The sequence below is a fragment of the Chrysemys picta genome, chromosome 1 (assembly GCF_011386835.1).
Source record: "Chrysemys picta bellii isolate R12L10 chromosome 1, ASM1138683v2, whole genome shotgun sequence".
NCBI classification, from domain to species: domain Eukaryota; kingdom Metazoa; phylum Chordata; order Testudines; family Emydidae; genus Chrysemys; species Chrysemys picta.
Genome location: NC_088791.1, coordinates 105741535 through 105769374, shown reverse-complemented (window position 1 = coordinate 105769374; position 27840 = coordinate 105741535). Strand labels below are relative to the sequence as shown.

The following is a 27840-nucleotide window of genomic DNA, read 5'->3' as shown; positions in this document are numbered from 1 at the left end:
TTAGTCAACTCATCTCAAAAAGGATTTAGCAATAATACTGGAGATTTCAAGGAAGAGTAACAAGAAATATTAGAAGCATGGAAAAACTTTTATGAAGAGAGGTTGAAAAGACTGTGACTATTTAGCACAGAGAGAAGGCAAACAAGAGGGAACATGATAAGCGTATATAAAATAATGGATGGTTAACGTTTCTATTCACCCTCTCTCAGAACACCAGAACAGAGGGAAATTCAATGTAATTGAAAGGCAACAAATTCAAGGATCAAAAAAAGAAATACTTTTTCACAGAACACACAATTAGCCTGCAGAACTCATTGCAACAAGATATCACTGAAGCCAAGAGCTTGGCAGGGTTCAGGAAAAGACGGGACGCTTACATGGATAATGAGAGCTTCAGAGTTCTAGCAATAAATATTTTAAATGAAATTTTGGAAGGGATATAAATCCTCAAACTTCAGGGTGTAAGCCTCTCTCTATCAAGTGGGGCTTAGGAGGCCGTTCCTAAAGTCCCACTTGCACCTTCCTCTGAAGGATACTGGACTAGATGGACTATCTGACCAATAAGGCAATATCTCTGTTCCTATGGAATGACTTTTGGTCATACTGGCTTGGTTTGAAATTGAGCTCAAATAATTCTTGGTCTGTCTTTAAACAGGATAATCTACTTTGTATTTCCAACATTCGGTTGTTTGCTTGCGTTGTTTCCTTCTTTTCAGCCTAGCACTGCTGGAGAGATAATCAGAGCTTACCTTCCTGCTGGTAAAGAACAGAGACGCTGCTTTTGAAGCATAATGGTTAGAGGTGAAAAAGATTAATCTGATGGAGAACATCTCAGATACCAAGCAGCGACTATACTTGCTGCTGTTCATGATCACTGTGGGAGTAACAGCCAATCTATGACACTGCAGCTCACTAGCACATAACAGGAGTTGCAGCATGTAGGTACAGAGCATTTCATGCACTACTCTGCCCCAAAACGACATGTTTCTCTCCTCCTAATGAATTAAATAGGGTCCTAGTCTAACTGGAGACAAAGTGCAGTTTAGTTTTTCCTCCATCTAGTCCCAGAGTCTATTCTAGGTGGGCACTGAAATCCATCTTACAATTCCCTTTCTCATGAAGAATGTAGTCACTTTCTGAAACAAAAATATAGTCTCGCCCCATTTAGTATTTCATCAGCCAAGATTTTTTGGGTCAGTTAAAAAAATTCCACCTAGATTTTTATGTCCTCCTGAAATACATTCTAATTTCTCACCCTTCCCACCCATTTACAATTCAATGAACATGGAGTTCCTGTAATTCTCTCTCTCACACACACACACACACACACACACACACACGAGAATTCTGCTCTTAGATCAACTATGTTGATTTCTTGTCCACCTTGAGTTTCTCCATTGTATTCTACACTTGACTCCCACATTGAACTCCTGACTATGCCTATGGAAGTTGGGCACGGGGGTAGACTGCAAGAATGTGCCATAAAGATCTCCAGTGGAGATCTGAGAGTATAAATTATCCCCTCAGTTACTATAATTTTTAACTGCAAAGACCTACATTTACACCCATTTTTCATTTGTATTGTTTCAAAACACATGGAGTTGTGTCTTCAGATTAAGTTATGCAGCACAGCAGGCTTGCTGTAACCAGCATTTCAGCTCCCCAAAACCTTTGTGTTTGGAGTACTCCAAACTTACATGACCTCTCTCTGTTCATGTAGCTCCATTCATTGTTAGAGTGACACAGTATCCTGATTCAGGAAAGCCAGTTCCAGTTTAACAAGGGCTGCTACAATAATCCCAACAAAGCTTTCTTTTTTAAAGAAATGAAGCTTAAAGGCTGCTTTTCCACCATCTGACTGCATCTCCCCCCAAAGTGTTCCTCCACCAGGGTTCTGCCTGTCTTGCTCTGCCCCCTTCTGTCAAGTCATTGACAGAAAACGCTGATTTAGCAAAGTTGCAGAACAGAGCAACAGACTAGTGGGGACAGGGATGGCAGAGGCCTTCTGGTAGTGTAGGGTGAAGCTTTATCCAATAACCTCCCAAATGCAGCAAACTCAGCTAGTCTCTGAAAATCCAGTTTGGTCCTTCGAACATAATCATCAACACAGATTCTAGAATCATAACTCATTTGATAATTCTGTGTATGATGCACAAGGCTACAGCTATTAGCTACAGCTCTACTGATTGTAAAGCTCTCTCTCTCTCTCTCTCTCTCACACACACACACACACACACACACACACACACACACACACAAAACATTTAGTTAAGGAAGTATGTATAATCTGATACATAAGGAGCAGACCATTAGCAAGTACTCTATGGACCACTTGTGAACCAATGATGACACTTTAGGAGTTGCTAATATAAGGGACACCTGTCACTTTTAATCATACACAGTATTTTTTTTATATTTATTCAGAGAAAGAAAGCAATAAGAAACTCTGGAATCTGCTTAACCTCATCTGGTTTTTAAATAAAAATAGCATCTGTTCCAGCAAAAAAATGGCCATGTGATGTGCCCTATGTGGTCTACACGAGGCATATTGTCTGAGACCAAGTGGTACTTCATGCAGGCTAAACGCCCACTATAAATTATCCTGTACCTGCTGCTGCTGCAGAAGAGTTCATTAAAAAGCCTGAGTGATTAGAAAGAAAACAAGTTTGCCTGATATTGACCCAGGGAGTCTGTGACACATGGAAACAGGATGAATTAGTGGGACATATGGCTGTCCGCGAACTGGGAATTGCATTGTTAATTGCAGCAAGAGACAACACACAGCCCTTTCTTCCTGCCACCCCTGCATTACCAACACTTCTCTTAGACTTGAGACCACATGATCCAAAGTGCACAGAACATTCATTGATTTTGCAATGTTATTCTAGACACCCTGAGCAGCAGGGAGAATAACCTCTTCTCTCCATGACTTGTACGAACAATATTCCTTAAGCTATTCCCATCCCAAGGGAAAGCCTTGGCTTGTCAGCAGGCAGTTAAAAGTCTAACAAAAAGGAGATATGAAAAAGTTATTAGTATTGTTAGAAACATTTTCTCTTCCTGCTACTGGTGTATTCCCATCAGTAGAGGTTGTGGGAAGAGGACCTGTACCCTGAAGCCATGAGAGCATAAACACCCATAGTTAAAACAAACTGGTAACAGTACATTTTCAGTGGGGTTCAGTTAGGGATTCTATTTGTCAAGGCCCCATGGCTTGGATACATACTCCTGGCTGGGAGATCAGATGCAGAAGCAGTGTTGTGGCTGGGAAAGAACAAGAAATTACAATCCTTCTTCTACTCTTGACTTCCCATTAAGGCATTTGGGATTCCAGCAGTGACTGGATTTAAATGGGGTAGCACATTACTGGCAGCAAATGGGTTGTACCTTGAGGTTTAGGTTTGGTAAGCTTCCCACAGGGCTTTGAGATGGTGACAATTTTCTGGCAGTCAGCATTGTGAAGGGCTCTCTTCAGGTTCCCAGTTCGAGTCTTCAAGGCAGTATTCAGGTCGCATTCTCCCCAGGCCTGGAACTGGTATTTACACTCCGCTGCAAAGAGTGTGGGAACACAAAGAATTTTTTAAAAAGAATCATGAAGCATGAATAAAACATTACCCAAGTCTAACCAGGTGGGCACATACTGCCAGTGATTTCAGGCAGGTGGATCACACATCCAAAGAAATGGAATGTGGGCAGCAGCAAAAATTCAAGGGACATTTTAGGAGGTAATTTTGCCCCCAAATATGACCCAATGTAAAAGCATAATTATCTTGCTCTTGCATGGGTATAGGATTAATGTTATAAAAAGGAAACTACATTTTAATACTGAAACTACAAAAGAGAGACAATTTAGTGGAAAACATCCTCCAGATTTGAAAGGCCTGATTCTCCACTGTCTTGCGGCATCATTTACAAATGAGGTATGAAAACTAGCAAACCAGAATAGTAATATTTTGCACTCTTGCGCAGGTATAAATGACTACACAAGGTGTGAGGCCGGGGAGAATCAGACCCTTTAATATCTATTTTTTCTCATCAAGAAATTAAAATATATTAAACCAAAAGATTATGCCACTGTTTATCCATGACTCACTGTATAAAGTGTTATGGCTCTATCACTGCAGAGGTGGCCAGCCAGCTGATTACAAGTTAACTAACAAGATTTTTTTCCGCAGAATAGTTCTCACTAGTGAAGAGTTGGAGCAAAAAGTTCAGAGGGTACTATCTAGTTCAGATGTGTATCCAAACATTTGTATGGTTTTTTTCTGAAAATGAACTATCCAAACCTCTTGAATTTGCAAAATAGGGCCAGAAAAACTGCAAGTGCCCAGGTGCAGCACTGGACCTGCCAAATCCAGAACCTCTGCACTGACAGCCTGCAGCATTCATCGTAGTGCCATTATCAGTTCAAGTCATCCACGCTGTTTAGTAGAGAAAAGCTGAGTCTACAAGGGCAACCATATACCTGAATCCTGGTTACACAGCTTGTCCAGGATGGAAGGAAAATTTTAGTCTTTCATGGATTAAATGCTATGGCCTTTATCCACTCCCCAACAAGACTCAGCAACTAGTGTGAGAGGCTGCACATTTTATATCATGTTCCAGTGTGGAGGCTGCAGTAGCCATGGGGGAGAGGGGCAGTATTCACAACTGTGGAAAGGCAATAGAGAGCAACTTTAACACGCTGCTGGGCCTCTGGGGGCTGTATTGGCTGGGTGGATGTCCTGCCAATAGGATCCCTCTAGTAGAGCTCGATGAATATTATTAATTAATTATTATTCAAATAACAAATTCTCAGAAAAATACAGTTTCATAGTGACCAAAACCATTTGTGAATTAGGGAAAAATATGGCAAATAGTTTCAGTCACACTCAAAGAATGAGGGGAAATTTTTCAAAAAAAGTCAAAAAATGGTAGTTTTGACATTTTTGAAACAAGCCATTTTGTTTTGAAATATTTGAATTGACCCGAACAACTTTTTTTAATAAACATTTTCATTTTGGCAAAAATAAAAAAAATCAGTTTCAGTTCAAAACTAACCAATTTTTTTTTCAGGTTTTTCAGCTTGGCCACCACATAGAAAAATCAGTTATTTGCTCAGTTCTACCCTCTACCATGAATATCCTCCTTCTGCTGGCCTAAACCCAGGGTGACTCAAGCCCTGTCCTTGAAGGCCTGTAAAATCTGCCTTCTCCTACAGAGTATATCTCAGTGCATAGGGTTACCATATTTCAATACTGCAAAAAAGGACACTCCATGGGGCCCCAGCCCCGCCCCAACTCCACCCCAACTCCGCCCCTTCTCCAAAGTCCCCGCCCCAACTCCACCCCCTAGGGTGACCAGATCACCCAGGTCAAATATCGGGACGCGGGGGGGGGGGGGGGAGGCAGAGCAACAAAAAATGGTGGCAGAGCAAAAAACACCAACAACCCCCCCCCCACCACCATTCCTCCTCCCTCCGCAAGCGCTGGAGGGAGGCCTGGGAGACACAGAGGGAGCGCGGGGCTGGGGTGAGTGAGTCCGGCCTGGCCCCGAGCGCAGGCAAGACTCGGGCAGTATCTGGAGGGAGAGTAGGGGGACTGCCCTGGGGCCAGGCGGTGGCTGTTCGTTCTCCCCACCTGGGCGGCTGGACTCAGGAGCAGCCGCTGCTGCAGCTCCCACTGCCACGGGGGGAGGAAGCGGCCAAGCATGTGGCGCTCAGCGGCTGCGGCTCTGGCGCCTGGTCCCGAAGCCTCCGAGCCCAGACCTGCTGTGGGGACCCAGCAGCACGCACGCTGCGCACAGCCCCTCGCCAGTCGCATCTGGGCTGGCTGCCCAGCTGGTGCAATCCCACGGGCGGCCCCAGGGCGGAAGCATCGGCAGCCCCGTTCGTTCCCCTGCGGGACCCATGCAGGACGGGGGGGCTGAGGCCTGCTGCCCCCACTCCAGGGCCGCCCGCAGGACTGCACCAGCTGGGTCCCCACAGCAGGCCTGGGCTCAGGGGGTTCACGCCCCGGGCGCCAGAGCCGCAGCCGCTGAGCGCCACATGCTTGGCTGCTTCCCCCCGCGGCAATAGGAGCTGCAGCAGTGGCTGCTCCCAAGTCCGGCTGCCCAGGTGGGGAGAACGAACAGCCGCCGCCTGGCCCTGGAAAGTTGGAGCCCGGGGAGGAGGCGGTCCCCTTACCATGCCTCCCTATTTTCACGGACATGTCCTGCTTTTTGGAAATTCCTCCCGGACGGGGATTTGAGGACCAAAAATCCGGACATGTCCGGGAAAATCTGGACATATGGTAACCCTATTAGTGCAGCACTTCCTGAATGGACTGTAATCAGAGCTAGTGAAGAAATGATCCCCCCTCCTTTGTCCAATCCCCAAAACTCAACAATAATAAAATAAAATTTAAAAAAAAAATCACACACATTTCCATTTTAAAAGCCATTTTTCATTAAAAAAAAAAAAAAAAAGTTAGTGAAAAATTTCCAACCAGCTCTCGTTGTACTGAACATGAAGCACTGCAGAGAAAGGCAGAGCATGTACACTGGCCCTCGGCCCAGGCTGAGCACACACAAAGGGTCATTTCCCAATACTCAAGTTGGAGATAAAGTGAATCACTGGAGATAGGGGAACCCTTACCTCCAAACTGCTTCTTCCAGTTGCAGGGGATCTTACACCTTTGGGTCTTCATAGTTTGCTTACACTCAGCTCCAGTGCGAGTGCCCTCGCGGGTCCCTAGGCCACAATCTCCACTGGTGGGTACACACACGCTCCACTGCCACTCGCCACAGTCGGACTTCTTCACTTTCTTCTCTGGATGGAGCCAAGGAAACCGAACCAAACCAAGAAAAGTGGTCAGTACCCAGCCAAAAAAAAAAAAAAGCCACTCTAAACAATCACACCGGGTAAACCAGTAAACAAGAGACTCTCATAACATAACTGCCTTAAATCGATCAAAACTGAAGTTCTCCTCACAAGGTGCTGCAGGTTGTATGTTGACTGCCTTTCTAGAGGCTGACTTCGAACTGACTCCAGACCAGGGTGGATCACTGAGGCCAGGACAATTTCCCAGTGGGTGTGATGCCTCTGAGTCATTGCAGGCAGGATTCACCTCTCCAGAAAAGGGAGTCTTCTAGAACAATGGTTCTCAAACTTTTGTATTGGTGACCCCTTTCACATAGCAAGCCTTCTAGTGCGACTCCCCCCCTATAAATTAAAAACACTTTTTAATATAGTTAACACCATTAAAAATACCGGATGCAAAGCAGGGTTTGGGGTGGAGGCTGACGGCTCATGAGCCCCCCGCCCACGTAGTAACCTCGTGATGAGTGATGAGCTCCCAAAATCCTAATAACCGGTTCCCTACTGGGTCCTTGGCGGCACTTTGGCGGTGGGGGGGAGAAAGAGGGGGTCTTCACTCGCTCCGGGTTTTCGGCTGCATTTACCCGGAGCGAGTGAAAACACACACACACACACACACACACACACACACACCCTGCCGCTGAAGTCCCGGTAGGGAACCGCGCGGTGAGTACAAGCCCCACGTGCTTGTCTCCCCGCCCCCCATCCGACCCCAACCCACTTCCTGCCCCCGACTGCCCCCCTCAGAACCCGCAACCCATCAACCCCCCCGCTCCTTGTCCCCTGACCACCCCCACCCGAGAACCCCCACCCTAACTGCCCCCCAGGACCCCATCCCCTACCCAACTCTCCCCACTCCCTGTCCCCTGACTGCCCCGACCCCATCCACCACCACCCCGACAGACCCCCGGAACTCCCACACCTACCCAACCCCCCCGTTCCCCATCTCCTGACTGCCCCCCCAGAACCTCCGCCCCCTCCAACCGCTCCCTGCCCCTTATCCAACCCCTCCTCCCAGCCCCGGCCCCTTACCATGCTGCTCAAAGCGCCAGGAGCTGCCCAGAGCGCTGGCGCCGGTGGCGCGGCGCGCTGGGGCTCTGCGAGAGCGGGGGAAGGGCTGGGGGAGCCTCCCCAGCTGGGAGCTCAGGCAGGCCAGACAGGACGGTCCCGCAGTCCGGATGTGGCCCGCGGACCAGAGTTTGCCCACCCACCAGCCCCTTTAACAACCGGTTCTACACCGGCTTCTAAATTTAACAACCGGTTCTTGCGAACCGACTCCAGCTCACCACTGCTCGCGACCCCCTGAGGGGTCCCAACCCCCAGTTTGAGAACCCCTGTTCTAGAAGCTATCAGAGATCATTGATCTACGTACACACACACTCACAAAAGAGAACGTTCTGCCCCTTGCTGGTGGCATATCAACATTTTCAGATTAAATACCAAGTACCACATGGGCCAGGAGTTTATGCATTAATATGGTGTTTCAAGGGGGATTTGGTGTATGCAGTGTTGTTGTAGCCATGCTGGTTCCAGGATATTAGAGTGACAACGTGGGTGAGGTAATATCTTTTATTGGACCAACTTCTGTTAGTGAGAGATACACGCTTTCCAGTTTACACAGTGCTCTTCTTCAGGTCTGGGAAATGTACTCAGTGGCACAGCTAAATACAAGGTGGAGCAGATTGTTTAGCATAAGTAGTAAACACGTATTTCCAAGGACCATTCAGGGTGAAGTGGCCAGTTAACACCTCCCCAGTCATAGGTGGGAAATGAGGGGCAATAAATAAAAATAAAAATAAAAACAAGCTGGGGAGAGTGGGGCTTAGTGGATTATAGTTGTTATAAAAGGTCATAAATCCAGTGTCTCTATTTAGTCCATGATTTTTAGTGTCTAACAAAGCTATGAATGTAAGCTCCCAGGCTCAACTTTTGAAGGTGTTGTGCAGGTTTCCTTTGTGGATAAGGACTGAGCGATTTGTGAAAAGTGTTCACCCACACCTCAAAGGACAGGTAATGGGGTACAGGCCTTTTATCTTTGTTGTATACTATACTTCATGTCAGAACACATTCTGAATTTTGGAGGCAGAGACATAAGCTAGCAGGGGAAGGATGTGTCAGTATATCTGAACATGGATACAAATTTCATTACTGATGGCTACCCTCCTACTTTTATAATGGCCCAAAACATATCTAAACACCTCCAAAAATAGGTGTTATAAAGATCCAGTGCACAAGAGTGCTGGTAAGAAACTGGTCTTCAATTCACGTTGCATGATCTTAGTCCACTGAGAGAATTAGCCCAACTGCCAACTCCTAGTATTCAAAAATCATGAGTCAGGCCTCAAAATATCATAAGATGTTTTAAATAATATATTTGAGCTCTTTTATTTGCCTTCCAGTTTTTGCACCTTTATGGTTCATATTTTCCATTATTTCGCCATATCCACAATGGCTAGAAATGTACTGTCTGTTTTGAAATGAAAGCTCAGATTCTGAAATATTCACAGGTCTCACAGCCGTAGGGCTTAAAGAAAAATGCCAAAAATCATGACTCGTGATAAAAAGCATAAGAGTTGGAAACATCCAGATTTGAAATCTAGGTCTGAGTTTTCCAGCTCAGGACTGTCTCTATTTATAATGAGGACTGGGTCACTGCTGATTGAAAGCAGTTACACCAGATGTGTGTTTGTAAGGTTCTACGTGAAACAAAGTCTTAGTCCAATTCCTAATGGATGGGTTTCCCTGTCACATAGGTGGGATCTTTATTGTTAGTATAATCAGAGTAGGTAAGGCATTCATATGGTTTTAAACCAGACAGTCCTCTTTATGTGTGGCTTGTCCAAGTTGTCCCTCATCCAGTACTGAGACAAAACCAGACATGATTTTATCTGGGATCGGACAAAGGACGCCATTTTGAAGAATGTCCCACTCTGCCCTTGCCAGAATGACCACACACACGCACCATTTGTGTGAGGTCATGCCAGCGTGGGCAGGGTCACATCAGCAGGGGCAGGCCCACGCCATTCCCAGAAGTGCCAGAATGTCTGATGTTCTGGGAATGTGAGAGTGGCCACTCTAATTCAGAGAGGCCAACAAAAGAGCAAGGTGAGTGAACCACTCAACCCTACTGGGAACCTCTCCAGTAGCCCAAGAGAGCTTGAGTCCAGGGCAGTGCTGAGGAAGGCTGTACTGGTGCTGCCATGCCATACCTGTCCCTTGATTAAAAAGAGAACTTCAGTCTCCACAGCTGTCAAACTGGCAGCTTTCACAGAAACTAATTTCTGTACTCCCATTTAAGTGAAAACATGTCACTGCAACAAATCCCCACTCTGTGTGTCAAAAAGTTAATGATTATCCTGAATTTCATAACAAAACTGAAAGACTTTGACATTCTTCTATCGGTGGAATCTACCTCAGGGAAAAGAGAGAGTGAATTAAGTCTTGGCATGCAATACCCCAGACATTCTGTACTAGGAAATAGTATGTAATACATAGACTTCCTAATGTACCTTAATCCAAATGCCACTCTGTTCAGCTATTCCATTTCTGGGCACCACACACAGTTCTCTCAGCCTACTATATTCCTGACCTGCAGCATCCCTGCCTTTCCAGTCCTGGTCCCTGCCCCAGTCCAACCACATACACAGTCCCCCAACTGTACTTCAGTCCAGCTTTGCAGTGACTCCTGCTATTCATTTTAGTTCTGGGTCCCCCACATTACGGAAATGTATCTCGTCCTCATATGCAGCACCCTGTTATTCCAGACTCAATCTCACACTCACAAATCACCAATGGATTTCAGACTTAATCTGTAATAATCCCTGCTTTCTAAATCTTGTGTCTTCATGGACATTCCTGGCAATACACCTCAGTCTTGAACTGCAGAATTCCTTGCTATTCTAGACCTACCCATCTATACAGTTCTGCCAATGCACCTTAACAGCAATGTGCATTATCCCCCCCTAACACTGGCTCTTTCATGAGCACAGTCTGTCACTTTTGTCAAAAAGTGCGCAGGTTTACAATACGGACATATGTCCTCAGGCTAGGTGACAGAAATTCTGAAGCAAGAAAAAGGCCGACATAAAATAAGAGGCAAATCCAAAAATCCATTCCAGCTGGGCACCAAATCCAGGTTAGATTCTCTTTTTTTGTTTTTCCATCTTTGTATCAAAAGGAAATGAATAATTCAGGAAATCTTCTCCCTAACTATCGGTAAGGTCTTGTTCTGTTGGCAAATATTTTTTTCAGTCATGGATGGATCTGTAACTCGGGTTTGTGCCAGTCGGGTTTGGACTCTGAGGTGGGATGGAATGTCACACCTATCCAATGGAGAAGAAGCAAATGGAAACCCCCTCACATTAACAAATTATTTTCTTTTAATTAGTTGATGGTGACAAACAAGTCCATGCATCCCAAATGTAAAATACAGAGGAAAAAAAGTATGTGAAACATACTGATAAATACAGTAAGACATTTTGGCCTAAATCCTCAAATATATTTAGGCATCTAATTCCCATTGAATTCCAAAATAGATTTTAGTGGGCATTTGATTCCTAAATACCTTTGAGGATCTAGGCCTTAGACACTAGGAGCTTGATCCTAACCCCACCGAAGTCAATAGCAAAACTATCATTGACTTCAGTAGTGCAAGATCTGGTCCTAGGCCCTCTCTGCTACCCCCCACCCCCATATCTACTGCACAATTGATTACATTGTACCTGGTTTTTCTTTTTTGCCAGCCTCAGTAGTACTCATGGCTGCCAGAATGAAAATGAACGCCAAGAGGGCGGCTGTGAACATTCGGCGCTGTTGTTGTTGCTGCTGCATTCTGGAAAAAAAAGAAGTATGGTCAGATTCGGGAAGGGTACATAGGGAAAGGTATGTCAGACTCCTTGAGAGAAAAACTCCAATCAAACATTCTAATAGAGGGGTACTACCAAATGGTGAGACTATGCATTTCTGTGCAGCTATACTTAGGGACAAGAGGAGCTCAAACAGATAAAGCATAGGATTAACCGTTGGCCAAATGTGTACAGAGTTTTCCACTTCCTGCACAGAAGTCTTCAAATCTTCTTTATAGCTGAATACCCTATTTACCATTTTCATCCCAAATCCACTGCATTCCCAATGCAGCACTTCTGTTTTACCATGTAGTGTAGATGTATATGAAATGTAGTTGTAGCTGTGTCATTCCCAGGATATGAGAGAGACAAGGTGGGTGAGGTAACATATTTTATTGGATCGACTTCTGTTGGTGAAAGAGACCTGTAGAAGAGCTCTGTGTGGCTCAAAAGCTTGTCTCTCTCACCAACAGAAGTTGGTCCAATAAAAGAGATTAGCTCACCCACCTTGTCTCTCATAGATAATACAGTAATTATTTTATAATTGCCCAAGTGGCAGAAATTTGGGAGAAATTATAGACTAATGATTAAAGTAGGACACAGAGTAAGGATTCCTGGATTCTATTCTCAGATCGGTAACAAATTCATAATGCAATATTGAGCAAATTACTTAACGTGTGCCTCAATTTACCCATCTATAAAAGGAGGACAATGCTACTTAACTGTCTAGCCAAGGTTCAAGAGGGTGTTTGAACATATAAATTATGTCAAAGTGCTTTAGGTTTCTTTGATGAAGATTATATAGATGAAAAGTGATATATGAATCATCATTGACCATACCTCGTTAGAGCTCCCAGGTCATACTTACACTTTTCCTTCTCCTCAAATTAATATCTATGTATAAAATGGGTTGAACTAACATGCCCAGAATGGGCAAAGCACAAACAGAAAGTGTTTTCCCCTGGATTAGACCACACAACTAGCCATGCTAAGTGATGCTCAGCTCTGGACTTGAGGAGCAAAATACAAATATGAATAAAAATGTATTTGCTCAGTGGTGAAATCTCACTTCCTAGCCACCCAGCTGAATCACTGCACAACAACCAGGACTGGTTGACTGTGCAGGTCTGATGTTCCAAACAAAGCTTCTGCAAAGCTTTTCAGGCAAGAGCCATTTCCTCTTTCACCCTGCCTTGCTGCATTTTGTGCTGCAGTTTAGGCATTTGCTGCCCAGGAGGAAGTGACTAAAAGATCCAGCTACCAAGATACCTTAAAATGCAACCAAATTTATATTACAAATAGAGTTGCATGAAATTTTGGGGATAAATCATTTATTCACTGAAAAATGCAGTTTCAGGTTGACAAACTATTCGTGAATTTGGGTTGAATTCAGCAAAATGCTTCAACTGGAAAAAAATGGGAGGGATTCAAAAAAGTCAAAATGTTTCATTTTGACATTTTCACCATGAAACGTTTTGGCTTTTTGGTTCAAAATGACATTGCATTTCAAAATGTACTCAGATTTTTTTTTTTTAAGGGAGTAAAAAATACTAACTGTTTCATTTCAGGTCAAACAAAATGTTTCTTTCAACCCAAAATGTTTTGGTTTTTTTTTTCATTTTGTTTCAGTAAGAAGAAACAAAAAAATATTCTTTTAAGTCAACATGAAATGAAATTTGTTTCTGTTTCCCAAAAAACTGAGTCAGGTAAATAATTTCTGTGATAAGGATAAAAAAATTTCAGTAGAAAACGGGGGTTTTGACTACATGAACAATTTCATGGAAAGTGTCTGCCTCCATGAAAATTTTTGATTTTTCCATCTGAAAACTGACTCATTTTAGTTTCAGAAGTTATCAGGCAACATTGTTTACGTTTTTGGGTTTGGAGGGATTATTTTCTTTTAAATGAAACATCAACATATTCCAAGGGAGACAAATTTTGATCTAGCAATGAATTAGTGATCTATTTGTGTCAGTCCAGTTCTTGATGGAGTGGTGTCCCTAACACAAACACCAACAAGACAGGTGGCACTAATGGGTGCCCTTGATACCTTGTGGCATTTTCAGCAGAGTAGCCAAGGAATAAATGGGCATGGAGGCTGAATTACCTCTACGTAGTCCTTACAGTTCAAGACTGAAGCACATTAGTAGCGGGGCATGTAATATGTGGGGAACGCTCACACTGTGTCTGCCTGTGCGCAGTCTGTTGTCCAGATATATAGAGAATTTCCCTTTCTGGGCTAACAATCTGGCAGCATTCACGGCTACTGCTTTCATTTGGGACCTTTCACCTGTAAAGACTCGCACTGACTTCAGCGAGCACTGAATCCAGCCCTTAAAGCGTTTTTAAATTGAAGAATACAAATAGTGACCTGATTTTCTGGAGCCATCCTAGATTCCTACTGTAGAATTCTATAAGATAGGTCAAAACCCTATAGCAAGGCAATCATTCTCTATTCCTTTATATAGGTTGTTAGAGTAATCTCCATAAACTCAACCCTATTAAAGAACCCTAACGGGTTCATTTATACTACTGTAAATTCTTATGTTCCCCATTCCAAAAGACAACAATAAATAACAAACAATAGAAGTTTACACTTGAGAGAGGGGTCCAGGTCTCCAAGTAGTATCTGTAAGCTTCAGTTTAGAAGCTATACTATTTCTGGCAGTAAATATAGTAAAACAAAATATGGGCAAACTGGAATGCATTGGAAATCTATTCAATAGCCAAAGTCACAGCAGGTGATTTATTTTCACATACATTTGGAGTCTGAAATTCTTTCTCTACAAACTGAAACCACACAGAGGCTTGATGCAGAGGACGTGCCTGGTACCTCAAATCTGTCCGTGACGGCACAGGACCAACTTGGAAGTTTGTCCAAGCTGCTGAAGCAAAGTCTGAACCTGAGGGCATACATTTGCTTGTAGAAAAGGCTGGCAACCTGATACCGACAGTGCCTCCTCAATGATATGCAACAGACGGGAATAATGTGCCATAATGCACAATGCTTTTCATTGCATCACACAAATATCTGTAATCTGATGTCACTGGTTGCAACTACAAAGTTACAGAAGCTCTGTTGTACTCTATAGGCTGGCAGGGATAGTGCTACAAACAGGCTATAGGCATCACAGTATCCCCTGTCTGGAGGAGCTGGTACCAGATGTAAAAGTTTCTCAGGAAGGTGGGAAATCTCAAACCAGGCTGCAACCATCTGTTGTCAAAAGCATACATGGGAATTTTCATACTAACTCCTTCAATTTTTCTTGCAACTATTAAATCTGTCTTGGGGACAGGGGGTTGTTTCCTAAACAAAAAAGGAGGGGATTGATAGTAAAAACGACTTATTTTGAAAATAAAATTTCTTGAAAAAATTGAGTTTTTTTTTTTTTTTTTTGCAAAAAAAATGTGACTTTTTCATAGAATACCAGGGTTGGAAGGGACCTCATCTAGTCCAACCCCCTGCTCAAAGCAGGACCAATCCCCAGACAGATTTTTGCCCCAAATCCCTAAATGGCTCCCTCGAAGATTGAACTCACAACCCTGGGTTTAGCAGGCCAATGCTCAAACCACTGAACTATCTCTCCCCCTTTGATACTTTTGATAATGTTTCCAAACAAATTTTTGATTTAAAGATACTGCCAAAAAATGTAGCAATTAACCATTTCCAACCTTGTAAAATAGAAAGAACTTTGATAGTTATGAAATCTTTCACACATTTTTTATTTTTCTTTTTATTTCAGCCAACTCTCATAAATAGGGCTAAATGTGCTGAAGGAAAAGCATTTTGTAGAACCCTGTGTGAAAGCAGGAACAGCACCCCCTGAATGATTGGCAGACACATTCACAACCAGTAGAAAGATGCAGACAAAATGGGAGAAAGAAAAAGACTTTGGAAAAAGGTGGTTTTAAGAAGGGACGAGATGAAGCAGTGAATGCATGAGAGAAACAGATAAAAGGAGAAAGCAATTAGGACAGTTTAAATGGTGAGTTGGACTGAGATTGATAAAAGGAATAGAAAGCATAAGACAGAAAAATCACAGACACAGCTAAAAGACAAAGAAAGGAGTAAAATAAACTGAGAGGAGAAACAAATAACTAATTAGAGTTAGTAAGAGCGAGAGAGTGCAGTGAAAACATGAAGTGGATAATGATAAGAGAGATGCAGCTTTGCTGAAGTTCATTGTAGCAAGTGTCTTCTCCTGAGGAAGATGAGGTACGTGAATTACTGTGATGTAATGATTCATTTCACGATCAACTCTGGTGGGGAGAGAAAAGTAAAAGCAAAACAGAAAAGTGGGTGACAATCAGAAGATGGATCCCATTTCATGAGTTCAGCCCCATATCAGGTGGTCAGAAAATAAGAAAGCCAGCCAGAGATTCTGCAGTTTCTTAAAGGCCTTCTGGTTCTGGGTGCACCCCAGCCACCTGCTTTACCAACTCCAGTTAGTCCCCAACCCATTTTTACCATCACACTTGTCTCCCCTGACTTTCTTCACCATCTTGGCACATTGCCGCCTGTGATGGGCACAGCCCACACTAGTTCAAGCAGGGGAGGGGCCTGCAGCGGCCTGCTCACCCCAAATGTGCATGGCCTGCCAGTTAGAGGGAGTGTTTGCACCCAGGCCCATCAGAGCGTATAGTTAAGCAGGAAGAGTTAGCTTGGGGTTGGTCACAGGAAAAGCATCCTGTGGAGAAGTGGCTTAATCTGACTGGAAAGACAGAAAAGCAGAAAGGTTGTATAAGCACCCAAGGGACAAATGGGAAGCCAAAGGATTGATGAAAGAACCTTGAGAAGAACAGAAAGAAATGGTCAAGGCAAAAAGAACTGAAGGGGTTCAGTGCTTGGACCAGACACTCACTTAATTTTCAGGGCCAGAACTCCCTGGAGATGGTGGGCAAGAGCTGCTCTTCAATGCCACCATATCAAGATGGAAGCCTTACTCCCCCTTGCCCCCAAAATAACTCCCATTTACCATCTCACTCACATTCCCCCACCCGTCCTCCCTTTACTTTCTCACTCCATGTCCACGGGTCTTTATTGCTTGGAGACAATTCGGGCTGTAAACTGTGACATGGTGTCACCACAGAGGAGAACAAGTGCCATACTGCACCCCTTTAACAAGCATCGCAAGTGTGACGCCAGCAAGAATAGCATGTGCAAAGGAAGGATATTGGACAAATCTGTTTATGCATCCCCCAGTATCCACCCTTCCTGTGGTATCGGTTCTATCTCGTGAGACAATCCTGCAGTTCTGAAACATTGATTTATGACACAGTGGTAGCCAACTTCTTCAGTCCAAGAGTTGAACAAAGGTCAAGGGGTCACAATCAATACTTTGGTGCAGATTCTCTGTCTTGTTCTGCTCAGGTGGCATAAAGGGAGGGGAAACCATTCATGCCTCCCCTGAGGGAGGCTGCACCTGGTGTGAGGGAGACCCTACCAGGGCTGGATTTAGGGGCAAGCAACCGCTTGGGGTGCCAGGCTTGGGGGGTGCCAGGCTTGGGGTGCTGTAAGGTATTCAAAAGTTTAACAAATGAAGTGGGAGCACCAAAGACGCTCCTCACCTGGGGCACCATTTGGTCTAGGGCTGGCCCTGGTCCCTAGCATGCATAAAGTCATTATAGTCAGCACCTACACCTCCATCCCACTAGCCTTGATGCAGGGACATGTCAAGAGCAGGGAAGGGGAATGGCTAGAGAGTGCTATGTTACAGCTTTCCCCACCCAGTCTATAGTCCTTCAAGGACCACTGCCAGCTGGCGCAAGTCAGAGCTCCCTCAGGTTGCTCTAACCTGCACTAAAGTAGAGATTCAGGGAGCTTTAAACAGTGGTTATTTTCAATTTCTCTTATTTCCCCCCCCCCACACACCTCTCCTGGGCTGTTCTGGGTGGATGTGTGCAGGGAAGGTGAACCATTCTTTGCTAGGCACTAGTCCCCTAGGCTCTGACAGAGCCGGCTGAGCTCCTGTCCTACTCTTTCTTGGGCTCCCACAGCCTTGCAGATAAGAGGCAATGGAGCAGCTAGAGCTACTCTCCTATGATGCAGCAGGCAATCACCAGGGGAGCTGCTGAGCAGCTGACAGCAGCTGCCCAGAGCTCAGACTAGAACAGCTTCTGGGTCTGCTGGGGAATGGTGAGAGGCAGTGCCCCCTGGTGACAATGCTGATTCAAACACTTCCATTTTCAAATCCAAGGTTGCAGTTTAGGGAACACATTTTCAATTTGCAATCAAATACACATTTGCTTCTTAATGCAATCACCTTGGAGGGCCACAATTTAGAGACCTGAGGCCAGCAGGCTGAACAATATTGATATAAAATGAACAAGGGAACTGAGAACTACATGACAAGGAGAACCTAGGAAAAAAGTGATTAATATGAAAAGAAAAGAAAAAAGGATCAAATTTCCTTAAATAATATCCAATTAACATGCCCAATCTGGCTTTGTTCAAGTAAATAAACCAGAGTAATTAGTTTAGTTGTGGATCACAGTTCTCCTTGCCTGTGATATTAGCATAGTTGATTGCATGTTTGCCTTCAGAATCAAGCTAAAGCATGTAGATATGCAGCAGACATTAACACTTCCAGTTCCTTGGGCATAATTCATAGTTTGGGTTGATAATAGGGGTCCATGATTGCAGGCATTCTACCATTCAATGTACATCATACTTTGGGCTGACATAAAACTCAAAACTATAGCTAGTTCAACAATTTTCAACAGAACAATTTTCCATCAGAAAATGCTGTTTCATCAAAATTGAAATGTTTTGAGGGAATGCATTGATTTTGACAATGTTTTCAATGGAGAAATTTTCAAAACACTTCATTTCAATAAGGTTGGAATATTTTGTTTTGAACTAGTTCAACAAAAACTTGAAACTGCATTTCCTTACCATGGGTGCATTGCTTTATGAGAGTTCTAGTTTGGGCCTCGATTGTTTCTGTGGGCTCCCTGGAGGACTGCATCTCCCACATGCATTGCAAGACACAGTGGACAAAACTGCATGTGGATTCAATGGCTGGACTACATCCCCCATGATACACATGGAGTCCTGACTCCCCTGATGCACACATATCAACCAACACACAGGCCAGCTAAGACAGAACATGAACTGCAATTTATCAAGAGGACCTGCTTTCTCCTGCCCCAGTAGATCACAAGCACGAGGAGATGGAGCCCCATCCATTTGTGGCATTCTCCTGCCTACTCAGGTTTTCCATTCACTCATATCAATGTCACCATTTTTCCTCTTTCCCATTCCCTGGAAGGCATCATCAGCTCTAACGATATTATGTTGTCTGTCTATGTTGTTGGAAATAAATATTAACTTTCTAGTGGGGCAGATGATTCTCAAAGTGACCCTGAACTAGAGTTGGTCACACCAGGGAAAAAATCATGAAAAGTTTTTCGCTTTCAAAGTTGTTCCATTTTGTGAGTTCAAAATAGATGCATTTTTGTTTATTTTTCAAAAATGTTCATGAAATCATTCATTTGATTTTTTAAAAATCAAAAATAGCTATTGAAACCAGGTACTGAAAATTTTATTTAACAAAATACTCATTCCTGTAGCCTGCACCACTTCCCACAGCTCCCAATGGCCGGGAACGGCGAACTGCAGCCACTAGGAGCTCCCGGCAGCCATGCCTGTGAACGGTTAATGTAAACACTGTCTCGCGGCCCACCAGTGGATTACCCTGACGGCCGCATTCAGCCCGTGGGCCGCAGGTTGCTCACCACTAGTCTAAATAGATGCAGGTCCAAATTTCCAAAAATGACTAGATATTTTAGGTGTCTCAGTTTCTGAGTCTCTAATTTAAGATATCTCAAAGAGGGCTCATTTTCAGGGAGCTATGAACACACCACACTGGAGAATCAGGCCTTTTTTGGGTCAAAGGTGGGTGGGGCGCAGGATCTGCAACAGCAGCAGTGTTGAAGTATTCCACTGTCATAGTTGTACGGGGGAAAAGTGTCCACAATATCTGGTCACACAATGGTTGGCTCAACTCAAGCCAGTGTCATCAGTCCCTGGCTTTTATGATAACCTTGCTGTTTTCCTCCTCCCAACATTATCATGCACATATACACCTTAATAACAAAGGTTGAGATTAAGAAATTAATTACTCCAGTAAAACGATGGATTTCCCCAAGTTCAGATGTCATTGACTAGGTTTCCTAGTATGGTCTATCTTTTCAATATATACTTTTCCTTCAGAGAACATTAGGCAAAGGATTACAAGCTTTGGGGAGAGACTAATGCTGTCCTTATAAGAGTAGTCCCCCGCTGGCCTATATTAAACATAGCATGGGTACAGAGGCTGATATTCATCTGCAGATCCCAGACCAGCACATAGAGGCCTAAATGTCTATAATTTGTCTTCAAAATCAATCTCCTGGATTTCCTTTGGCAGAGTCCCATCACATACACACACACACATATCCTCCCATCTCTATCTACCTTGAGGTGGTGGTCAGAGTGGCCCTGGCTGGTGGCTATCAAGCAGTGCCTAATGCTGACCTCTGCCTCTATTTGGGGCCCTACAAAACCAAGGCTGCTATTTTAGTTCATTTTTTTGTGCCTGTGGCTTAGGGTGACCAGATCGCAAAAGTGAAATATCAGGACACATTGGGCGAGCGGGGAGGGGAGGGGGAAGGAAAGGGGGGAAAAAGACAGACAGACACAGGAGCACAGCCCCGACCAGAGCCAGAGGCACACTGGTCCACCTGGCCCTGTGCTACCAGCATGCCCCTTCCTGTTGGAGGTGGGTCCATGCTGTGCCACACACCTCCCCTGTCCAGCGCCCCCTGGATCCACTATGCCCAGAGCCCCCCTACAACCCTTCCACCACAAATGCACAGTGCTGTGCACACACACCCTGCCCAGCACCCCCCTGCCCACAGCCTCACCACAGCTGCCCAGCACCCCACACAGAACCCCCCACTCTCTAGTTTCCCAATACACACAGATTTCCCCTCATTCCTTTCCTTCCTCCCTCCCAGGGCCCTTCCCCACAGCCCCGCCACTACAACTACACAATGCCCCACACAGACCCGCACTGCCCAGTGCCTTGACACACACAGATTTCCCCCAGTGCCCAGCAACCCCCAACAGGCCCCCACTGTGTCACACCCCAAAACACACAAACCTCCCCCACTGCCCAGCACCCTCCACACCCTCACAGCACAGCGCCCCATACACACCTCCCAGACACTCACTCCATCACACCCTGCCCCCTTCCCTGGCTGCACTCACCAGCCCTGCTGGGAGGTCTCTGGCTCCTAGGGTGAGAGCGGCGAGGGGAGTCTCCAGACTCTCCACGGGCTGCGCCCGTCACAAGCGTGAGCTCCATGGCTCCCATTGGCTGGAAAAGCACCAACACGAGCTGCCAGAGCTGTGGAGTGGGGCTTGCAGGCGCCGGCAGCACACAGAGCCCCCCCACCTTAAGAGCCGGAGGGACCTGCCAGGGGGTAAGGTGGGGTGTCCTGGTGGTGCTCACCTGGGGCAGCTTCTGTCCCAGGAAACATCCGGCAGGCTGCCTCTGACTCCTATGGTTGCGGGTCGGGTTGGGTGGGGTGGGCGGGGTGGAGGGCTCTCTGCCCACTCCCAGCGCCTGTAAGCCCCACCCCTGCAGCATGTGGCGCTCCTGCCGGCGGGCGGGCACTGGGAGCTGCCCCAGGTAGCGGTGAGCGGCGGTGCTGCGGCTGTGGTCTGGATGGTCCCTGATATTGGGACAAAGAGCGTCCCGACCGATGTAAGGTCGGGACGCAGGACAAGTCCCCTAAAATCGGGACTGTCTGGTCACCCTACTGTGGCTTCTTCATTTAATGTCCTGTGTAAGCCATTTCTGCTACAGTGATTTTGCTCCTGTCCTCCTCCTCCACACCACCACAATAAGCATATCTGTTATAAATATAAACATTTAATAATAATCTATGTTAGGTTTCTTTGTGCAGCCATTTTAAAGGGTATTAAATACAAAACTAAGGCCTGGTCTACAATGGGGGGGAGTGGGAATCAATCTAAGATATGCAACTTCAGCTACTAGAATAGCGTAGCTGAAGTCGACGTATCTTAGATCGAATTAAAATTACTTACTTCGCATCCTTGCGGCGCTGGATCGACGGCCGCGGCTCCCCCGTCGACTTTGCTTCCGCCTCTTGCAGAGCAGTCGGGGATTGATTTATCGCATCCACACTACACGCGATAAATCGCTCCCCGATAGATCGATCGCTACCCACCAATCCGGCAGGTAGTGTAGACGTACCCTAAGAGTGATGGATCTGACTCAAGCCCAGAGAGGCCAGAAAATTCCACGGGGAGAATACAAAGGTAGCTGCCTTAATTTTCTGCATCTTCCTATTTCAGTGAGACCAAGTCAGAGCCATTGGGTCTGATTCACCTTTACTGCACACCACCTTTACATTGTGTCACTCTCCCTGATAGTCCACTTCTCCCACAATCACTTCATGCCAGCTCTTACGGATGGCACGAACTCTCCCCAAAATTGGTAAGCCCACTTACCTTATCTTCCTTAATACTCGCTTCGGTTGTGATGTCTTCAGAACACAGTCAGGTGGTAACGGCTAGGCAGGGCAAGCTACCCTGTGGACACAGCTAGCCTGCATGATAAGATGTTCGTGGTGTTGTTAGCGCCTATTCCTGCTCTCCCACCCCTATCCACTTGTTTGTTTCATCCTGCTGTTCTGTCTTGTCACTAACTGCCTTTGTAAACTCTTTAGGGCAGAGACTGTCTCTTGACTTCATGCTTGTACGACACCTAGCACAATGGTGCCCACATCCCTGACTGGGGCAACTTGGCATGACTGTAACATAAATCAGTAATAACCACAATAATATGGAGCCAAAGTCAGTTCTAGTCTAGAGGGTGCAGCGGCCACTGACTTCGTACCTCCTTTTTCCAGGAAGGGAGGGAAGGAAAGACAGAGAAGCACAGCTCCCTTCCTCAGCTAAAAGCAACAAGTCCATAGATCCCCCTCCTCCTCGACTGGTGGAGGGAAAGCTCCCCTTTCTCTTCCTATTTACTTTAAGCACTGTCCATACTAACTCATTGTACTGCAGGCATTGTCAATAAAACAGAGTGTTTCTTTCCCATATGCATAAATCATAACAGTCCTAGTAACAATAACCACCCTGTTATGATGCACTGCCAATGATCTGAGCAACCCTCTCTGATGGTACTTTTGTTGCGACATGAAGAGCTGTCCAACAGGAGCCAGGCTGAGATTCTCTGCCTCATTCTCAGTCAGTCTCCATGTATGTCTCTCCTTCTGCACCAATGGGAATTTTTTAACTGGGTGACCTCAGACAAGTAATTTCACCCTTCTGTACCTCAGTTTCTCCATTTGTGAAATGTGGCTAATAATACTTGCCTCCTTTGCAAAGTGCAGTGAGAGTAGGGATGAAAAGCGCTATAGGGCTATGTGTTATTATCCCACATTAGCCACTGAAAAGCTATTTGATTGTAATAATTTTTGCACAATATTCTTCTGAGATGTATTTAACCTTGTAGTGAATTAAAGCCCAATCCAGCATCTTGCACTACTTACGTAGGCCCCTGTGCCCATGAAGGACCCTACTGACTTGGGCAGGGCTCCACTGGACACAGGGATCTTCCCAGATGCAGACAGTTGCAGGATCGGAGCAATACTCTGCAACCAATTACCAGTCCTTCAAGTTATCAAGTCATCTGAGCAAAGCTATACAAAACAATAGCTTTCTCCAATCTGTGTCAGCCTCCACCCATTTCTGCTCTTCATTTCTTGTTATATTTTTGAATTTACTGTGCTTGAACTGACTGAGGTACTTGAATTAGGGTTGCCAAGCCTCCTGGTTTGGCCGTGAGCAGGGCCGGCTCCAGGCACCAGCTTGCCAAGCAGGTGCTTGGGGCAGCCACTCCAGAGCGGGGCGGCAGGTCAAACTATTAGGCGGCAATTCGGCGGATGGTCCCTCACTCCCGCTCGGAGCGAAAGACCTCCCGCCGAATTGCCACCGCAGATCGCGATCATGGTTTTTGGGTTTTTTTTTGCGCCGCTTGGGGCGGCAAAAACCCTGGAGCCGGCCCTGGCCGTGAGTCTCCCGGAATCAGGTTTGATCTCCCAGAGGCTACTGAAGTCAAACCAGGAGATTTTAGGCCACTAAAAGTCTGGCGGTGCAGCAAGGCTAAGGCAGGCTCCCTACCCGCCCTGGCTCCACACTGTTCCCGGGGGTGGCCAGATGTCCGGCAACGGCTCCTAGGAGGAGGCACGGCTGGGGGGGTGGGTCTCTGCGCACTGCCCCACCCCGAGCACTGACTCTGCAGCTCCCATTGGCCAGGAATGGAGAACTGCAATGGGAGCTGGGAGAACGGCCAACGGGAGCTGCAGGGGCGGCGCTAGCAGGCAGGGGCAGCGCGCAGAGCCTCCTGGTTGTCCATAGTCTAGGAGCCGCTGCTGGATATTCCGCCACTTCCAGGAGCCACCTGAGGTAAACGCCACCTGGCCGGAGCCTCCACCTCGAACCCCCTCCCACACCCTAATGCCTTGCCCCAGCCCTGAACCCCCTCCTGTACCCAAACTCCTTTCCAGAGCCTGGACCCCGAACCTCCTCCTGCACCCCAAGCCCCCTCCTGCACCCAAACTCCCTCCTGGAGTCCACACCCTGAACCCCCTCTCTCACCCCAACTCCTTGCCCCAGGCTCAGCTTGGAGCCCCCTCCCACACTTCGAACCCCTCGGCCCCACGCTCCAACCCAGAGCCCACATCCCATCCTGCACCCCAACCCCCCGCCCCAGTCCGGTGAAAGTGAGTGAGGGTGGGGGAGAGTGAGCAACAGAGCGGGGGCGGGGCCTCAGAAAAGGGGCATGGCATGGGTGTAGCCTTGGAGAAGGGGCGGGGCAAGGGTGTTTGGGTTTGTGCGATTAGACAGTTGGCAACCCAACTTGAATGGTGTACCAAAAAGTGTTATTTAGCCTTTCCCACACTACAAAAAAACCAAACAAACAGGGATCACCCAATGAAATTAATAGGAAGCAGGTTTAATACAAACAAGTGGAAGTACTTTGGAATGCACAATTAACCTTGTGGAACTCATTGCCATGGGATGTTGAAATGATTAAAAAAAGAACCAGGTAAGTTCATAGAGGATAGGTCCATCAATGGCTATCTGCCAAGATAGTCAGAGATGCAACTCCATGCTCAGGGTGACTCTAAACCTCTGGACTACCAGAAGATGGGAAGAGAAGACAGAGGTGGATCACTTCAACTGCCCTCTTCTGTATACTCCCCCAAAGCTTCTGGTACTGGCCACTGTTGGAAAATAGAATACTGGGCGAGATGAACCTAGTATGGCAATCCTTATATTCTCATGACTCTCAATTCTGGATATTTATTTTTTTCTTAAGCTTTTCAAAATACTTTATACTCCTAAAGAAAATTAGTTTTAATTTTAATCTCTTTTGCTCATTAGACCTCCCCAGCTCCTTTCTCCCCCGCCCTCTCCCTAACTCCAAAGAATATGCAATGCCGTTGGAAAATTATTTAAGCTGAAAGCATGTGATCTTTCACCTATGCCCTCTATTAATTTTTGTGAAGGCATGTGAACCCTGCCTATTTTTTCCGGGAAATTGCTTCTTTGCTTCAACTATAAATAAAAAGCGCAGGGTAGCTGCGTAGAAATGAAAGAGAAAATTAATTCAACCAAAACAGAATGTACTGTGCAAATGAGTTTTGTTTTTCATCCACCATGTGATTGTCATGTGTGAATAGGTTTCGGTTTTAAATCATTTTCTGTAAGAGGAATTAGCGAAAAAGGAACAGGACTTAGACAAAAGGCTGTCTCCCACTTGCAAATCAGGAAGCAATGGCAACACTGTGGGACGTGTTCTGTCTGCCATGATGCTACGAAGGCAGTGGAGTGGAGAGCATCAACAAGAGCCAAAGAAAGGCATGGAGAACACAAATCCCCATCCTCTGCTAACAACAGACATTGGGCATTGGGATGGGCTCACTACTCTGAGCCACTCTCTCCCTTTATTTCCTTGACAGCAAAAGTCTTTCAAAATAAAGTTCTCAAACATGAAAAACTTAATAGCCAAAGTCCTTCCTCCTATGGTTTCCTGTGGGGGGATGGGAGCTTCCATCCCTCCTGCACAGCCTGCAAAGATGACACCCTTTTCCCCCTCCCCCACCCAACAATGAGAACAGGAAGCCTTTGGAGCCATTCTTCCCTCCCCAGGGTGTGCCTTGATTGGTTTGGTAATTTATTGCACCTAGGGTTGCAAGGCATCCGGTTTTCGACCTGAACGCCTGGTCGAAAACGTTAAAAGTCCAGTCGGTGGTTCAACAGAGCTCAGGCAGGCTCCCCGCCTGTCCTGGCTCCACACAGTTCTCGGAAGCAGCAGGTATGTCCCTGCGGCCCCGCAATGAGGCTCTGCGTGCTTCCCCTGCCCCAAGTGCTGGCTCCGCAGCTCTCATTGGCCTGGAACCATGGCCAACCAGAGCTGTGGGCACAGCACCTGCAGGCGAGGGCAGCACGCAGAGCCCCCTGGTCACCCCTGCACCTAGGGTCTGCAGGGACATACCAGCCGCTTCCAGGAGCCACTTGAGGGAAGCTCTGCCCAGAGCCCTCCCCCCCCCTGCACCCCAACCCCAGCCCTGATCCCCCTCCCAGAGCCCACATCCCACACCCCAACCCCTTGTCCTAACCCTGAGCCCCCTTCTGCACCCAAACTCCCTCCCAGAGCTGGCACCCCTCATCCCCCACACACTCCGAACCCCTCGGCCCCAGGCCAGTGCCCCCATGCATCTCAAACCCCTCATCCCTGGTCCCACACCAGAGCCCGCACCCTCAGCTGGAGCCCTCATGCCCCCTGCACCCCAATCCCCTGCCCCAGCCCAGAGCCCCCTCCTGTACCCCAACCTCCTGCCCCAGCCCAGAGCCCCCTCCCACACTCCAAACCCCTCGGCTCCACCCCCCAGCCTACAGCCTCATCCTGCACCCCAAACCCCTTATCCCCGGCCCCACACCGCCTACTGGAGCCCTCACCCCCCCACACCCCAACCCCCTGCCCCAGCCTGGAGCCCCCTCCCACATCCTGAACTCCTAATTTCTGGCCCCACCCTGGAGCCTGCACCCCCCAGCCGGAGCCCTCACCCGCTCCCGCACCCCAACCCTCTGCCCCAGCCTGGTGAAAATGAGTGAGTGAGCGAGGGTGAGGGCACGACAGAGGAAAGGGGCTGGAGTGAGTGGGGGCAGGGCAAGGGTGTTCGGTTTTCTGCAGCCGGAAAGCTGGCAACCCTCATTGCTCCACAAGGCTCCTGCTCCTGGGCCCGCAAAGAAATGGTAACCTTGTTTTCCTGAAGACACCACCCCTCCCTGAGACCATTTCCCCTTTCCCAGCAGCTGCCTCTGCCACTTCCTAGGGTCCGTTTGCTCCAGAACCGTCTCCCTTAAAGGGCCAAGCTATCCGATTATATGCACGATGGCCACACTCCTGCCACATAAAACATACCTGCCATTCCCTTGTGCCAGTTCTCTTCACCCACAAGCTCTGTGTGTGTGTATTTTAATCACTCATCAATTTTCTGTTACTTTACCCTCTGTTGAAATATGCTTGAAAAATATTTTTAAAAACCTCGTTAGCTCAAATATCCTGTGTAGTTTGATGTTCACTGTCTCCCCCTGCTCTTCTAAGTATCCTTCGAAGTGTAATAAGCCTCATCTTGTCTAATCCCAAATGATTCTTCCCCTCCCTCTGGGGTTCCTGGATCCTTATATAAATAGACATTATTTCTGGATGGAATCTCATAATGAGTCAGTCAGCACCTTATGGCTGCTTGAAGTCACAGAGTTCTCTCACGATGCCTAAACAACTTAATCATTGAAAAAACAAACTCCAAAGCAGTGGAGACATAGCATGAGACCTGTATCGCTTTTGAAGACACCTGCCCGCCCTAGAGCGCTTGCATCTTCCTTTTATGCTCTGCTAACTTCTTTGGGGGGAAAGAATAAACTTATTGTGCTTGTTAAAAAGGGGGTTTGCTCTTAGTATAGTAAAATTCAGCCATCTCACTAGGTGATAAGTCAATACAGTGTTAGCCAGGAGAGTGAAAATTCACTGATTAATAAACAGAGCAGTGTGAAATTTGCCATGTGAAAGCTGC

At 46.4% G+C, this 27840-nt stretch overlaps 1 protein-coding gene across 12 annotated transcripts in view; it reads right to left on the bottom strand.

Annotated features, from left to right (window-relative positions):
* PTN (pleiotrophin) overlaps window positions 1–27840 on the bottom strand; it is a 112911-nt gene that overhangs the window by 20906 nt on the left and 64165 nt on the right. For 11 of the 12 annotated variants that reach the window (XR_006174876.2, XM_005296351.5, XM_005296352.5 and 8 more), the window contains 3 exons: window positions 11557–11666; window positions 6614–6787; window positions 3388–3549 (listed from right to left, as the gene is read on the bottom strand). Coding sequence is in view for 11 of the 12 variants with exons in the window: in XM_005296351.5 (XP_005296408.1) it covers window positions 3388–3549; window positions 6614–6787; window positions 11557–11665 (445 nt within the window). In the remaining variant the exon portion in view is untranslated. Of the gene's footprint in view, window positions 1–3387; window positions 3550–6613; window positions 6788–11556; window positions 11667–22201; window positions 22300–27840 lie in introns of all 12 variants that reach the window. The other variant, XM_042851936.2, reaches the window with a different exon arrangement.